This window comes from Bidens hawaiensis, unplaced genomic scaffold, assembly GCF_021521415.1.
Source record: "Bidens hawaiensis isolate Kalapana, Puna unplaced genomic scaffold, B.hawaiensis_p1.1 tig00004773_1, whole genome shotgun sequence".
NCBI classification, from domain to species: Eukaryota; Viridiplantae; Streptophyta; class Magnoliopsida; order Asterales; family Asteraceae; genus Bidens; species Bidens hawaiensis.
Window position 1 is genome coordinate 159893 of NW_027491297.1, and position 14357 is coordinate 174249.

Sequence of the window (14357 nt, forward strand, 5' to 3'; positions counted from 1 at the left end):
CCTAAAACCGAAACCCTAAACCCGAACCCTAAACCCTAAAACCGAAACCCTAAACCCGAAATCCGAAACCGAACCCTAAACCCTAAACCTTAAAACCGAAACCCAAAACCCAAAACTCGAAATCATAAAAAGAAAACACAACTTGTAAAAAAAATAATATTAAATCCTTACTTTTGTGCTAATTTGGTAATTATATGATTTCAAGGGTTAATATGAAAGTTGGTTTTTTTAGAGGAGGTATGACAAGCAACCAGGGGGGTACATTTAGCCTAACCCATCTTTATTTGCTATGTGACTATTATATTGTAGCCCGTATTATTAAAAACCCTGATTCCTTAAAACCATTGGCATTTCCTACTGTTTTATTCATTTATTTATACCCACACTCCACCATCCATGCTTTCCTCAAAAACTTTGCAAACACAAACGTCTCATCATTTCTTTCAAGCATCTCAAACATTTATACCATGAGTTCAACAACCAAAGCATGGATGGTAGCCGGAACGGTTGGACCGGTGGAGGCACTCAAAGATCAAGGCTTTGCACGGTGGAACTACACTATTAGAACCATCCACCACCACGCCAAGTCTAATCTCTGGTCAGTCACTCAAGCTAACAAGTTATCATCCCCGGCGACAAAGACCATGGCTTCAACGGGATACCCAGAAGAGAAAGCTAAATAATCAGAAGAGTCTTTGAGAAAAGTCTTGTACTTAAGTTGTTGGGGTCCTTATTAAATATCCATGTTTAGTTATTGGATAGCTATTTTATTGTATAGATGATATAAATGAAAATTATTCAGATTTTATAGTTCATAACACATTAATCATGAATCACGGTTTCTATATACCTTTTTTTAACTAACTAATATTCATTCTACTTGCGTGATTTAACTCCTTGAACTAGGCCCACAACCACCATTGGACCAAATGCTCTACGGCTCTCCACCTATTTACACATTCGATCTTATTAGTGAACCATGTCTTTATATATGATGATAAAATTACTATATATAAGTTTAAGTGCATCTCTGCTAGGATCGATGGGGGTTACGATTCAATCACACATTAATCTGAAATAACAATATGAACACAAGAGATTTATATAGTTGTTCGATCATATTTGATCAACATCCACTCTCCACAACTAGTTATCTTTCTACTATGTGCTCTGTCTCCCAACACAAAGCCACAAATGTTACATGTACAATAAGAGAATAAGAGTATTTACATGGTAAAAAAAATTAGGGCTTAGCTGGACATACAAAATACCATTTGGTAGTCCATAACTAAAAAAACTCTGGTCAGTTTCCTTGGCGCACTCTACAGGCTCATTAGAGTGAATTTAACATTTTCTAAAAGCCGGAATTTAAATTTGTTTGATTAATTTATATAGTATATATCTTTATCTTGATTATGGCATGCAAACTTTCAAATAGATGTCTTTAATTAATTATTAAGATATTTTCGATCATTTCATTCGTATGTTGTTATTAACATGTTGAATTATGATCTATGAATTAAGCGTAAACGCCAATAAAAAAAAAGTGAGATATTTTAGAGCACTAAATTACACAAAAAAAGACAAAAGGTACTTACAGACTAATATGAGTTTAAAATGGTCATGTATAGAAAGTTTATTTTACAAATCTTAAAAATGAGTTTTTGTTTTATATTTTAAGTCTAGCCATGTTATAAAATGTTAATTATTGGTGTTAAAAATTATCAATTAAGTCTAAAAGATGTGTTAATATTTAGTTGAAAATAAATTGTTAATTTCAAATACATAAATACTAATTTTCGATGAAAATTTTAATTTTGGGATTTTTATATTCATGATTAAAGAGAGAAAACCCAAAAGAGTATTACGGTTTCAAAATTTGTGGTTTTGTATGGTGCACCCCCTGTTTTCGAAAATAATGCGCATTATAAAGGTGTGTGCCACTACAATAAAACAAGTAAAACCATTGTTCCCCTATAAAACCATCTGCGTACGTTTTCAAGTGTCACCCTACCGTTTTGGCCCCAAAAAACTTGGTGCTCTTCTACGGTGGTCTATATATAAATACCCGATCCTTATAAATATTGTGCTACTTCATCATCAAACACATCTTACATATATACGTATGTCGACTAACAACACAACTCGCTTCATTTAAGTATATACCATGAGTTCAACATCAAGGGCATGGATGGTGGCCGGTACCGTTGGATTGGTGGAGGCATTAAAAGATCAAGGCTTTGCACGGTGGAACTACACTATCAGAACCATCCATCACTATGCTAAATCCAATCTCCGGTTAGTCACCCAAGCAAAGAAGTTATCGGCTTCGAGCACAAGCATTGAACGATCAGAAGAGTCATTGAGAAAAGTTATGTACTTGAGCTGTTGGGGTCCCAATTGATCACTTTCATTTTTACTATTTGTATTTTAATGTTAGCTATACATATGTAAACTCTGATGATGTACAACCTTCTTATTAATCAAAACAATTTTGATTATTATTAAAATGGTTTTGGGACAATTGCAAGTTTGCTACAAAACACTATGGTATGATTGACTATTGACCTATTGATGGTGAGATTCATGATTATGTTATATAATACTAGCAAAAGTGCCCGCGCGTTACTATGGGTTCGCGCAAATTATCCCCTCGTATTGGTCTGCAGTGTCTGGTGTGCTGCGTAAAGGATTATCAGTGAGAACGTCTTGCGCATGTGCATATGGTTTGTTGGATTTTTTTATGTGGGGGTGCGCACAAAAATATTGACCTATGCATATATATTGGATTTATCGTGTTTTGTGAAATATTTGTTATGGAAGTAGGTTTATGGGTTTAGTGATTATTAAGCAACATAAAGGATTGAATGCGTCTTAACGTGTTGGTGATGGCCGCAATCTCATGTAGTGTTGGTGTGCAATTTATCAAATCGTGTTTAAAAATGTTAGAACTAATGTGAGGTTGAAAAGCCGTCCAAAGCAATATCCATGAGGTAAGAAGTCCAATGATAGAAAAATAATATATAACGTGCAAATAATGCAACATAACTAACCTCAGTTTTCAATCTTAACATAAACCACACTGCGTACATTAAACATGGGAAGAAAGTGACATCATATAGCCGGTGCAACCTCGGTTTCCAAGTACACGGCACCTACACCACCATCAAGTGAGTTGACGCTGTGGAAATATTGCAGGGGTCTCATATCGGTATCGATTTCATAAAGTGTCCGTGAGTTACTCATGACAAACCACTTCCCATTTGTCATGTAGTGTGTGATTGAGCAACATAAACGCTCTGGTATAAGAGGGATGAGAGGAGGGTTGAAGAGATTGATCCACTGGTCTTGTCTTAGGATCCATAGCTGGAGTGTCCGATTCTGTAGGCCATTTGTAAAAATGATGTAAAGATCATCTTGAATAGTAAGCATGTTGGTTTCGAGAACACCGGTTGTTTCGACTGGGGGGAACTGTAGCTCTGTCACATGCCCAGAGAAGGCATCGAATGCAATGACGACATTTTCACCTTGTACCATGGGTTAGGTAATTGTGTAGTAGATGGTCGTACCACATTGAGTCCCAATGGACCAACAGAGTTTGTGGTCTAGGTAGTCTACTTTTGCTGGGAATGGTATTTCCGTCCAAGATGCTAGTAAACGGGAGTATACATGGCTTCGAAGGCATTTGATTTTCGGATCATGTGCATGACTTTGTAGTTGTTCAAATGGTCCTTGAACAAAGCAATTGTATATGTGGAGTCTACAAATATGCCTCGGCCAGTAGAGTTTGATAATCTCTTATAGGCAGTAGTGGTTGGATTCCACAAGAACAATTCATGTGTAACATGTACCTAAGCACATAAGAGGCCATCCATGTATGAGAGGATGGAGATGCATGTAATATCCGAGTAGAAAGGGCATGTGATTGGTTTACATGGGCCGTATTCACCGGTTGTGAAGTCAATTGGATGAACAGTTCCAATGAGGCGATGGATCAGAAGTGTTTTTTTGTTACTCGGAAGAAGTGATCGATACGAATGGAGCTTTTCAAAATTTCTGGTTGATAGTAAGTCGTGCCATTCCTTGCATACAAGCTTAAACCGGCCAACGACTTTTGCCGGTAGTCCTGTGAGTATCTCAAGAACAACTGCGTCTGGAGACATCATAAACACGAGGTGGGAGGCTTTCATGGAGCCTTGAACCGGAATATCTAAGTAGGATAAGAAACCAATTTATCATTTTTGGAGTGGTCTGCTACAAGTTATATGAGTGAAATTGGGTAAAGAAAGGTCATGCAATAAAAAAATACCAAATAAAAAGAGGTTGGATGATCAAACGTGCAGTATTTACACCAAAAAATTAATATCGATAACACCAAATAAATTGCAATGTATGATATCATGCTTAAAACAATATTGTTAAAAAAATAAGATTAAGTAAAACGATTAAAAAAAATCGAAGAGTTTATGAATATTTATAAAGAAATGAATCTTGACTTTCGCTTAGATGTCTAAAAACGATTTCAATAATCTAAATTTTGGTATGTTATATAATGAAGCTTAGCCGGGCATATTTTTCTCGGCAATTTCATGTTGGATTGCATAACCATGAAGACGATGGGTTGCTAGGGTCCATTTTAAAATAAATATAAATGTTAGTTATTGAAATCATTTTATTTATCTAACTACAAGTCAACATTCTTTTCACATTAAAAACTCATAAGCTCTTCAATTTATTGAACTTTTTTACTTAATCAAAGAGTGAAAAGTTTTTAAATTTTCATTCTTTTTATTTCACACATGAGTTAATGAATTATAAATCTCGTCCAACAAAGTAGTTAATTCATTATATTTATGCTTTGATCTTATATGTTACATTTACTCTTGTACTCTAAAGTATGTTCTCATTGTACAACAATTATTTAATTGCATTAAATTGACTTACATGTTTGTTTATTAGCATGCTCTCCGTATTCATTTAGACATGCTATCGTAAACACTTTTGGTAACTTACTCATCAATCATTTCATTATTTGCTTAGACACAAGGTACTTCTTGAACCTGTACACTATCCTATATCTTTAGGGAGTTAATAAAACCTATAAAATTATATATATATATATATATATATATATATAAAACTCATTGTTGACATGTACAAATGGTCTTACATATTAGGTGGTTAGATTTTTGTTAAAAATTTCCAAAACTGTCTAAAAATCGGCAAATTGTTTTAAAAAATAATGCAAACAAACCTCCAATTACAAATGGTTGCTCAATAACTGTTCTACCAAGATGAGTGCAATAAATTTTCCCACCTTCCTATTTATCCCCTTCTTCAACAATTATACCAGTTTGCAACATTACATGAGTCACTTTTTTTGAAAAATCAAGACTACCACTTTAAAGAATAATGAAGTGATAATCATCAAGTTAATAATAAGGATGTAACATTTAAATTCCATATTAGGTGACATGACACATCAATTGGCTTATGAGTTCTCATAACAAAGAATCATAATGTTAAAATATATTTGTCATGAAGTATGAAGTAGTAGAACTATACAAGTAACATATATAGTTATAGGATAAAAATAATATGCGTAAAGAAAAGCGGATGAAAGTAAAACATACATGCTTTTGTGGTGTAGGAATCTATGATTGGAAGAGTTGGTTATAGTTATTATAGGAGAAACATTGTAACGGCTCGTCATGGTAGTTAATAAGCTTTAACGGGTTTGTAATAACATTACATTAACTGTAGGCTTTTATGACAATAAATGGGTAGTGGATCCATCTGAATGTTATCTGCTCCCCGACGACGTATGCCTGGAGGCCATCCTGGCTCACCATAGGGAAAGAATAAAGGGTATTCCAGGGGATCATAACAACTATAGTGTTCTTGGATCGTTTAGGGATAGTCTGACCGGCCATAGATGACAATGCTTCTAGTATATGCGGTTATATTATCATTGCCTTCGACCCAAATGCCAGCAATGTCTGAAGTTTTTGGCTGGCTGTAACATCGTTGGTCCACACTGGTTTCTGCGTTAAGGGTCACCCTGTAAGTGTGTAATTGGTAGAGGAGGGGGAAGAGAGTCATTAAATTTTACTCCATATTTAAACTCCAATTACACCTCTTATACACCATACTGCACCGACTCTTTATATACTTAGAATCCTAAAACTGATAGCAACCTAACCAATAGCTAATCCATAAAACCGAGACTTTTAAAATTACCCAATAATCAACTCAGGAGGCCATCTAGGTTTTAAAACCTACTAACACTGATGATTATGTAACCTCCCTAACTAACACTGATGATTATGTAACCTCCCTAACTCGCTTCATTTAAGTATATACCATGAGTTCAACATCAAGGGCATGGATGGTGGCCGGTACCGTTGGATTGGTGGAGGCATTAAAAGATCAAGGCTTTGCACGGTGGAACTACACTATCAGAACCATCCATCACTATGCTAAATCCAATCTCCGGTTAGTCACCCAAGCAAAGAAGTTATCGGCTTCGAGCACAAGCATTGAACGATCAGAAGAGTCATTGAGAAAAGTTATGTACTTGAGCTGTTGGGGTCCCAATTGATCACTTTCATTTTTACTATTTGTATTTTAATGTTAGCTATACATATGTAAACTCTGATGATGTACAACCTTCTTATTAATCAAAACAATTTTGATTATTATTAAAATGGTTTTGGGACAATTGCAAGTTTGCTACAAAACACTATGGTATGATTGACTATTGACCTATTGATGGTGAGATTCATGATTATGTTATATAATACTAGCAAAAGTGCCCGCGCATTACTATGGGTTCGCGCAAATTATCCCCTCGTATTGGTCTGCAGTGTCTGGTGTGCTGCGTAAAGGATTATCAGTGAGAACGTCTTGCGCATGTGCATATGGTTTGTTGGATTTTTTTATGTGGGGGTGCGCACAAAAATATTGACCTATGCATATATATTGGATTTATCGTGTTTTGTGAAATATTTGTTATGGAAGTAGGTTTATGGGTTTAGTGATTATTAAGCAACATAAAGGATTGAATGCGTCTTAACGTGTTGGTGATGGCCGCAATCTCATGTAGTGTTGGTGTGCAATTTATCAAATCGTGTTTAAAAATGTTAGAACTAATGTGAGGTTGAAAAGCCGTCCAAAGCAATATCCATGAGGTAAGAAGTCCAATGATAGAAAAATAATATATAACGTGCAAATAATGCAACATAACTAACCTCAGTTTTCAATCTTAACATAAACCACACTGCGTACATTAAACATGGGAAGAAAGTGACATCATATAGCCGGTGCAACCTCGGTTTCCAAGTACACGGCACCTACACCACCATCAAGTGAGTTGACGCTGTGGAAATATTGCAGGGGTCTCATATCGGTATCAATTTCATAAAGTGTCCGTGAGTTACTCATGACAAACCACTTCCCATTTGTCATGTAGTGTGTGATTGAGCAACATAAACGCTCTGGTATAAGAGGGATGAGAGGAGGGTTGAAGAGATTGATCCACTGGTCTTGTCTTAGGATCCATAGCTGGAGCGTCCGATTCTGTAGGCCATTTGTAAAAATGATGTAAAGATCATCTTGAATAGTAAGCATGTTGGTTTCGAGAACACCGGTTGTTTCGACTGGGGGGAACTGTAGCTCTGTCACATGCCCAGAGAAGGCATCGAATGCAATGACGACATTTTCACCTTGTACCATGGGTTAGGTAATTGTGTAGTAGATGGTCGTACCACATTGAGTCCCAATGGACCAACAGAGTTTGTGGTCTAGGTAGTCTACTTTTGCTGGGAATGGTATTTCCGTCCAAGATGCTAGTAAACGGGAGTATACATGGCTTCGAAGGCATTTGATTTTCGGATCATGTGCATGACTTTGTAGTTGTTCAAATGGTCCTTGAACAAAGCAATTGTATATGTGGAGTCTACAAATATGCCTCGGCCAGTAGAGTTTGATAATCTCTTATAGGCAGTAGTGGTTGGATTCCACAAGAACAATTCATGTGTAACATGTACCTAAGCACATAAGAGGCCATCCATGTATGAGAGGATGGAGATGCATGTAATATCCGAGTAGAAAGGGCATGTGATTGGTTTACATGGGCCGTATTCACCGGTTGTGAAGTCAATTGGATGAACAGTTCCAATGAGGCGATGGATCAGAAGTGTTTTTTTGTTACTCGGAAGAAGTGATCGATACGAATGGAGCTTTTCAAAATTTCTGGTTGATAGTAAGTCGTGCCATTCCTTGCATACAAGTTTAAACCGGCCAACGACTTTTGCCGGTAGTCCTGTGAGTATCTCAAGAACAACTGCGTCTGGAGACATCATAAACACGAGGTGGGAGGCTTTCATGGAGCCTTGAACCGGAATATCTAAGTAGGATAAGAAACCAATTTATCATTTTTGGAGTGGTCTGCTACAAGTTATATGAGTGAAATTGGGTAAAGAAAGGTCATGCAATAAAAAAATACCAAATAAAAAGAGGTTGGATGATCAAACGTGCAGTATTTACACCAAAAAATTAATATCGATAACACCAAATAAATTGCAATGTATGATATCATGCTTAAAACAATATTGTTAAAAAAATAAGATTAAGTAAAACGATTAAAAAAAATCGAAGAGTTTATGAATATTTATAAAGAAATGAATCTTGACTTTCGCTTAGATGTCTAAAAACGATTTCAATAATCTAAATTTTGGTATGTTATATAATGAAGCTTAGCCGGGCATATTTTTCTCGGCAATTTCATGTTGGATTGCACAACCATGAAGACGATGGGTTGCTAGGGTCCATTTTAAAATAAATATAAATGTTAGTTATTGAAATCATTTTATTTATCTAACTACAAGTCAACATTCTTTTCACATTAAAAACTCATAAGCTCTTCAATTTATTGAACTTTTTTACTTAATCAAAGAGTGAAAAGTTTTTAAATTTTCATTCTTTTTATTTCACACATGAGTTAATGAATTATAAATCTCGTCCAACAAAGTAGTTAATTCATTATATTTATGCTTTGATCTTATATGTTACATTTACTCTTGTACTCTAAAGTATGTTCTCATTGTACAACAATTATTTAATTGCATTAAATTGACTTACATGTTTGTTTATTAGCATGCTCTCCGTATTCGTTTAGACATGCTATCGTAAACACTTTTGGTAACTTACTCATCAATCATTTCATTATTTGCTTAGACACAAGGTACTTCTTGAACCTGTACACTATCCTATATCTTTAGGGAGTTAATAAAACCTATAAAATTATATATATATATATATATATATATATATAACTCATTGTTGACATGTACAAATGGTCTTACATATTAGGTGGTTAGATTTTTGTTAAAAATTTCCAAAACTGTCTAAAAATCGGCAAATTGTTTTAAAAAATAATGCAAACAAACCTCCAATTACAAATGGTTGCTCAATAACTGTTCTACCAAGATGAGTGCAATAAATTTTCCCACCTTCCTATTTATCCCCTTCTTCAACAATTATACCAGTTTGCAACATTACATGAGTCACTTTTTTTGAAAAATCAAGACTACCACTTTAAAGAATAATGAAGTGATAATCATCAAGTTAATAATAAGGATGTAACATTTAAATTCCATATTAGGTGACATGACACATCAATTGGCTTATGAGTTCTCATAACAAAGAATCATAATGTTAAAATATATTTGTCATGAAGTATGAAGTAGTAGAACTATACAAGTAACATATATAGTTATAGGATAAAAATAATATGCGTAAAGAAAAGCGGATGAAAGTAAAACATACATGCTTTTGTGGTGTAGGAATCTATGATTGGAAGAGTTGGTTATAGTTATTATAGGAGAAACATTGTAACGGCTCGTCATGGTAGTTAATAAGCTTTAACGGGTTTGTAATAACATTACATTAACTGTAGGCTTTTATGACAATAAATGGGTAGTGGATCCATCTGAATGTTATCTGCTCCCCGACGACGTATGCCTGGAGGCCATCCTGGCTCACCATAGGGAAAGAATAAAGGGTATTCCAGGGGATCATAACAACTATAGTGTTCTTGGATCGTTTGGGGATAGTCTGACCGGCCATAGATGACAATGCTTCTAGTATATGCGGTTATATTATCATTGCCTTCGACCCAAATGCCAGCAATGTCTGAAGTTTTTGGCTGGCTGTAACATCGTTGGTCCACACTAGTTTCTGCGTTAAGGGTCACCCTGTAAGTGTGTAATTGGTAGAGGAGGGGGAAGAGAGTCATTAAATTTTACTCCATATTTAAACTCCAATTACACCTCTTATACACCATACTGCACCGACTCTTTATATACTTAGAATCCTAAAACTGATAGCAACCTAACCAATAGCTAATCCATAAAACCGAGACTTTTAAAATTACCCAATAATCAACTCAGGAGGCCATCTAGGTTTTAAAACCAACTAACACTGATGATTATGTAACCTCCCTAACTAAAGTTGAAATGGATGTTGGAAAGTTTAATGATCCTACCACTTATAATTAAACCATCATGGCAATTGAAATGTTCTAGTTCAATGCATACATAAATAGGTATTAATTGGTAACTTTATGGAGTGGGAGTTTCATTGTAAGTATATAAAATGATAGGTTATTTAATTTAATTTAATATGACTTTAAGGATGGGTGGTCTTGACATGGCTAATAACTTTTATATGTTAATAATTAAAAAAAGTTGTAAAGCAAATGATAAAAGAGAACCATGTCTCAATCATAAGTACACCGAGTTCATAACTATAGCAGAAGTAGGCACACGGCTGATAATAAGAGTGGTGCTGCGGTGGTCTTCATTTAATGTGAGCAGGTTGCTTGTGATGAGAATTTTCATTAATAAATAGGGGAAACTATATCTTTTGACATACTGGATCATGATAACATACGTAGTTTCCTTATCCAAAAGCAGATATCTGTTGGTACATGTGTGTCAGTAGTTCATAGTCTAGCATTTGTAATCGAGTCTGTAATGTAATTATGTTTATGATTATGTTTATGTTTTTGTATGTGCGAAGTTGTCAACAAGTTCGCTTAGGCGAACTTGTTGAACAAGCGAAGTTATGGACAACTTCGCCTGAGGCGAAGTTGTCGTGCTTATTTAAACTGTTCAGCCGTAACAGTTTAGAGTCGATCAGTTGAGCGTTTTGAGAGCTAGTTCATTTCGTGTATCAGTGAGTTACGTGTTTACAAGTCAGACTCTGTAATAGTGACCTCGAGTCACGTGTTCGGTTATCAATATAACGTGTTTCGGTTATTGCTCGTGTGTTTGATTTATACATATTCTGCACTCGTATCTATCTACGCAGGGATTCCGCACCTGTTTTGTTAGCGACATCCCGTGTACGATCCGTCCAGGAGCCTACAATTGGCATCAGAGCGATCGGCTCGATTGTGAGGTTCGGGATTTCACGCGGGTGTAGAAAACGTCTCGTTTGACCTATTCGCGGGACGTGTGTTTATTGGGATTGTGTTTTACTCGTGTTTGACAGTCATTTGCAAGCCATTACATCGATCGGAAACTGCCAGATTGGCGAAATCAGATCTGAACAGTTTCCTTGTTCATCGGGCGAAGTTACCGTTCTTCAGGCGAAGTTGCCGTCACTGGAAGTAGGGTTTCGGCGAAGATATAAGGATTAAGCGAAGTTAACCACAACTTCGCCTACCTCATAAGTTCGCCTAAGCGAAGTTAACCACAACTTCACTTACCTCCCAAGTTCGCTTACCTCCTAAGTTCGCTCATTCTAAGCGAAGTTATTCTTAACTTCGCCCAGTCAAGCGAATTTAAGACCCAGCGAAGTTACACATTCCAGCGAAGTTAACTTTCAAGCGAAGTTATTCTTAACTTCGCCTACTGTGCTGTTTGGAAGATTTTTTTTTTTAATTTTCGGGTTTTCGGGTTTTCGCAAAGATGTCGTCAATTAACATCTCCGATTTAGTCAAGATGGAAGTAGAAGCGGGGTCAGCCACTAAGGCCCCGAGGTTGATGAAAGGAACTGACTTCGTGGCATGGAAGGACAGATTCATCCAATACATTAAATATCAGGATGCAAAAATGTGGGTGTGCATCCAGGATGGATATATCCCTCCAACTATGCAATACGAAGGTCGTGATGTGGTTAAGAAGTATAGCAAAATGGAGAACGAAGAAAAGAAAATGTATGAGGCCGAGAGCAAGGCCCATGCTGCTATAACAATGGCACTTCCTCAAGAGGTTCTCCATACGTTCCGAAAGTACACTTCTGCGAGAGAGCTTTGGGATGCTCTTGAAAATAGATTCGAGGGGAACGTGGGTATCCGTGCATCAAAGATCAAACTTTTAAAGACCCAGTTTTCCGTTTTCAAATATTTGAAGAACGAATCACTGGATGATATTATCACCAGATACTATCATCTAATGACAGAGCTTAACAATTATTCGATTGCTTACCGAGAAGAAGAGATCGTTGAAAAGCTTCTCGATGCTCTCCCACCGAAGTGGGAAATGTACACCGTTCTTATGAGGGAAGACAGAGACTTTCCTAATTATGATTTGGAAACGGCAGTAAACAAGCTCAGAACTTATGAGCTTAATATGGTTCGAAAAGAAACACCAACAGATCAGATACAAGACCCTGGTATGTATGGTGCAAAAGTTAACTCAGGCTCAAGTTCGAGGCCTGAATCAGCTGCTTATTACTCAAAAGGGGAGTCAGGTTCTGACTCTTCTAATGAAGGAAACGTTTCTGTAAACTTGAACGGTGATGTCTGTTTCATTGCTGGAGGATCAAGTACTTCAAAGCCTCAAGCATCCACGAGTGGTTTCTCTGCAAATGCCTCAAGCAATAATTATTCCAAGATGCCTATGAGTGTAAAATCTGCTGAAGAGCAGTTTGCAGTCTATGCATCATTTATTGCTTCCTATGAAAACTACATCCAGGGGAAGATTGTGGACCCCGCTGTTCTGGATGAGGATTATGACCAGATCGATGCTGATGATCTGGAGGAGATGGATTTGCAATGGCAAATGGCAATGATTGTGAGGCGTGTAAAACGGTTTATGAAGAAAACTGGGAGAAAGTTTGTTGGTGGTAGGCCCGGGTTCGACAAATCCAAGGTAAGGTGCTATAATTGTCAACAATACGGGCACTTTGCCAAAGAATGCCGGAATGAGAGGGTTGAACGAGGACAAGGTCGGCCTACACAACACTCTGGAGTTAACAGAGAGATTAATGCCATGTTGACCAGAGAAGCAGGTGAGTACAACTGGAACCTGCATTCAAATGAATCTGGTGAGCAAGCGAACATGGCTGAGGCTGAAGTTGAAGAATGTGAGAAGGTTGATGGAAATGAGAAAGCTACTGAAGAAGAAACAGCTTTCATGGCAGATCACAAGGACAATTGCTCCGAGGTATGTAATAAGAATATTTGTACTAATTGTGAGAATTTGTCTGAGCAACTAACAACAATAACTGATCAGTACGTCCGTTTAGATGCTGATTTTAAAACTATTAAAGAAGATCACCATTTTACGAAAGCAAGAGAAAACACTTATAAAATTAAAATAAAAGCATGTGAAAAAGACATTCAAAGCTTAAAAACTAAACTTGCTGAGAAAATTGAAATAATTGATCTTAGTTATGAAGTTTTAGAAGAAAAAACTAAATTGATTGCTGATCGGGATAAACAGATTGCTGACCACCAGGTGAAGGTTGTGGAACTGAACCGCAAACTTGAGCAGTTCAGGAATTCCTCGGCCATCCTTGATCACCTCGTGAGTGATCAAGGTACCTCTGCAAAGAGGGGAGGAATCGGTTATCACGAGGTTCCACCACCCTTTAACCACAACTATACTTATAATCCGAGTGTTCAGAAATCTGTTGATTTCGAGGTTACTCAGACAACTCCCATCAAGGTTACAAATATAGAACCAAGTGTTAGCTGTGGCGAAACGAGTTCGCCTGTTTCAAATGTGAAAGTTTCTGTCTCGAGTCCAGTCTCATCGGAATCGGATAAGTTGTCTGAATCTGGTCAGACAAAAGAGAAGGTAGGGTTACCCACCGGTGGAGATAAAAATAAAATTTCTAAAAAGAGTTCTCCACTCAATCCGTACGTCCCACCTTATGTGAGACGAACGGCTGGTAACACTGCCTCTACATCCAAACCAACATTTGACAAGAAAAAGGAGAGTCGGTGTTGCTTTAGATGTAACAAATTAGGACATCTAGTTGCATATTGCCCTCTGAAGCCGAGATTCAGAGGTGTGATGTCAAATAAAACTGAGGATAAGCGTCATTTTGTTACTGCTAAAAAT

At 36.7% G+C, this 14357-nt stretch overlaps 2 protein-coding genes and 1 pseudogene across 2 annotated transcripts; all 3 read left to right on the forward strand.

Moving 5' to 3' along the window:
* The first annotated feature begins 373 nt into the window (after positions 1-373).
* LOC143627999 (uncharacterized) lies at positions 374-845 on the forward strand (annotated as a pseudogene).
* Positions 846-2158: 1313 nt separating this feature from the next.
* Positions 2159-2453, forward strand: LOC143628000 (uncharacterized). The gene has a single exon (XM_077097696.1). It carries the CDS (start codon positions 2168-2170, stop codon positions 2402-2404), a length of 237 nt encoding a protein of 78 aa, XP_076953811.1. The 5' UTR covers positions 2159-2167; the 3' UTR covers positions 2405-2453.
* Positions 2454-6355: 3902 nt separating this feature from the next.
* Positions 6356-6650, forward strand: LOC143628001 (uncharacterized). The gene has a single exon (XM_077097697.1). It carries the CDS (start codon positions 6365-6367, stop codon positions 6599-6601), a length of 237 nt encoding a protein of 78 aa, XP_076953812.1. The 5' UTR covers positions 6356-6364; the 3' UTR covers positions 6602-6650.
* Positions 6651-14357: the final 7707 nt, after the last annotated feature.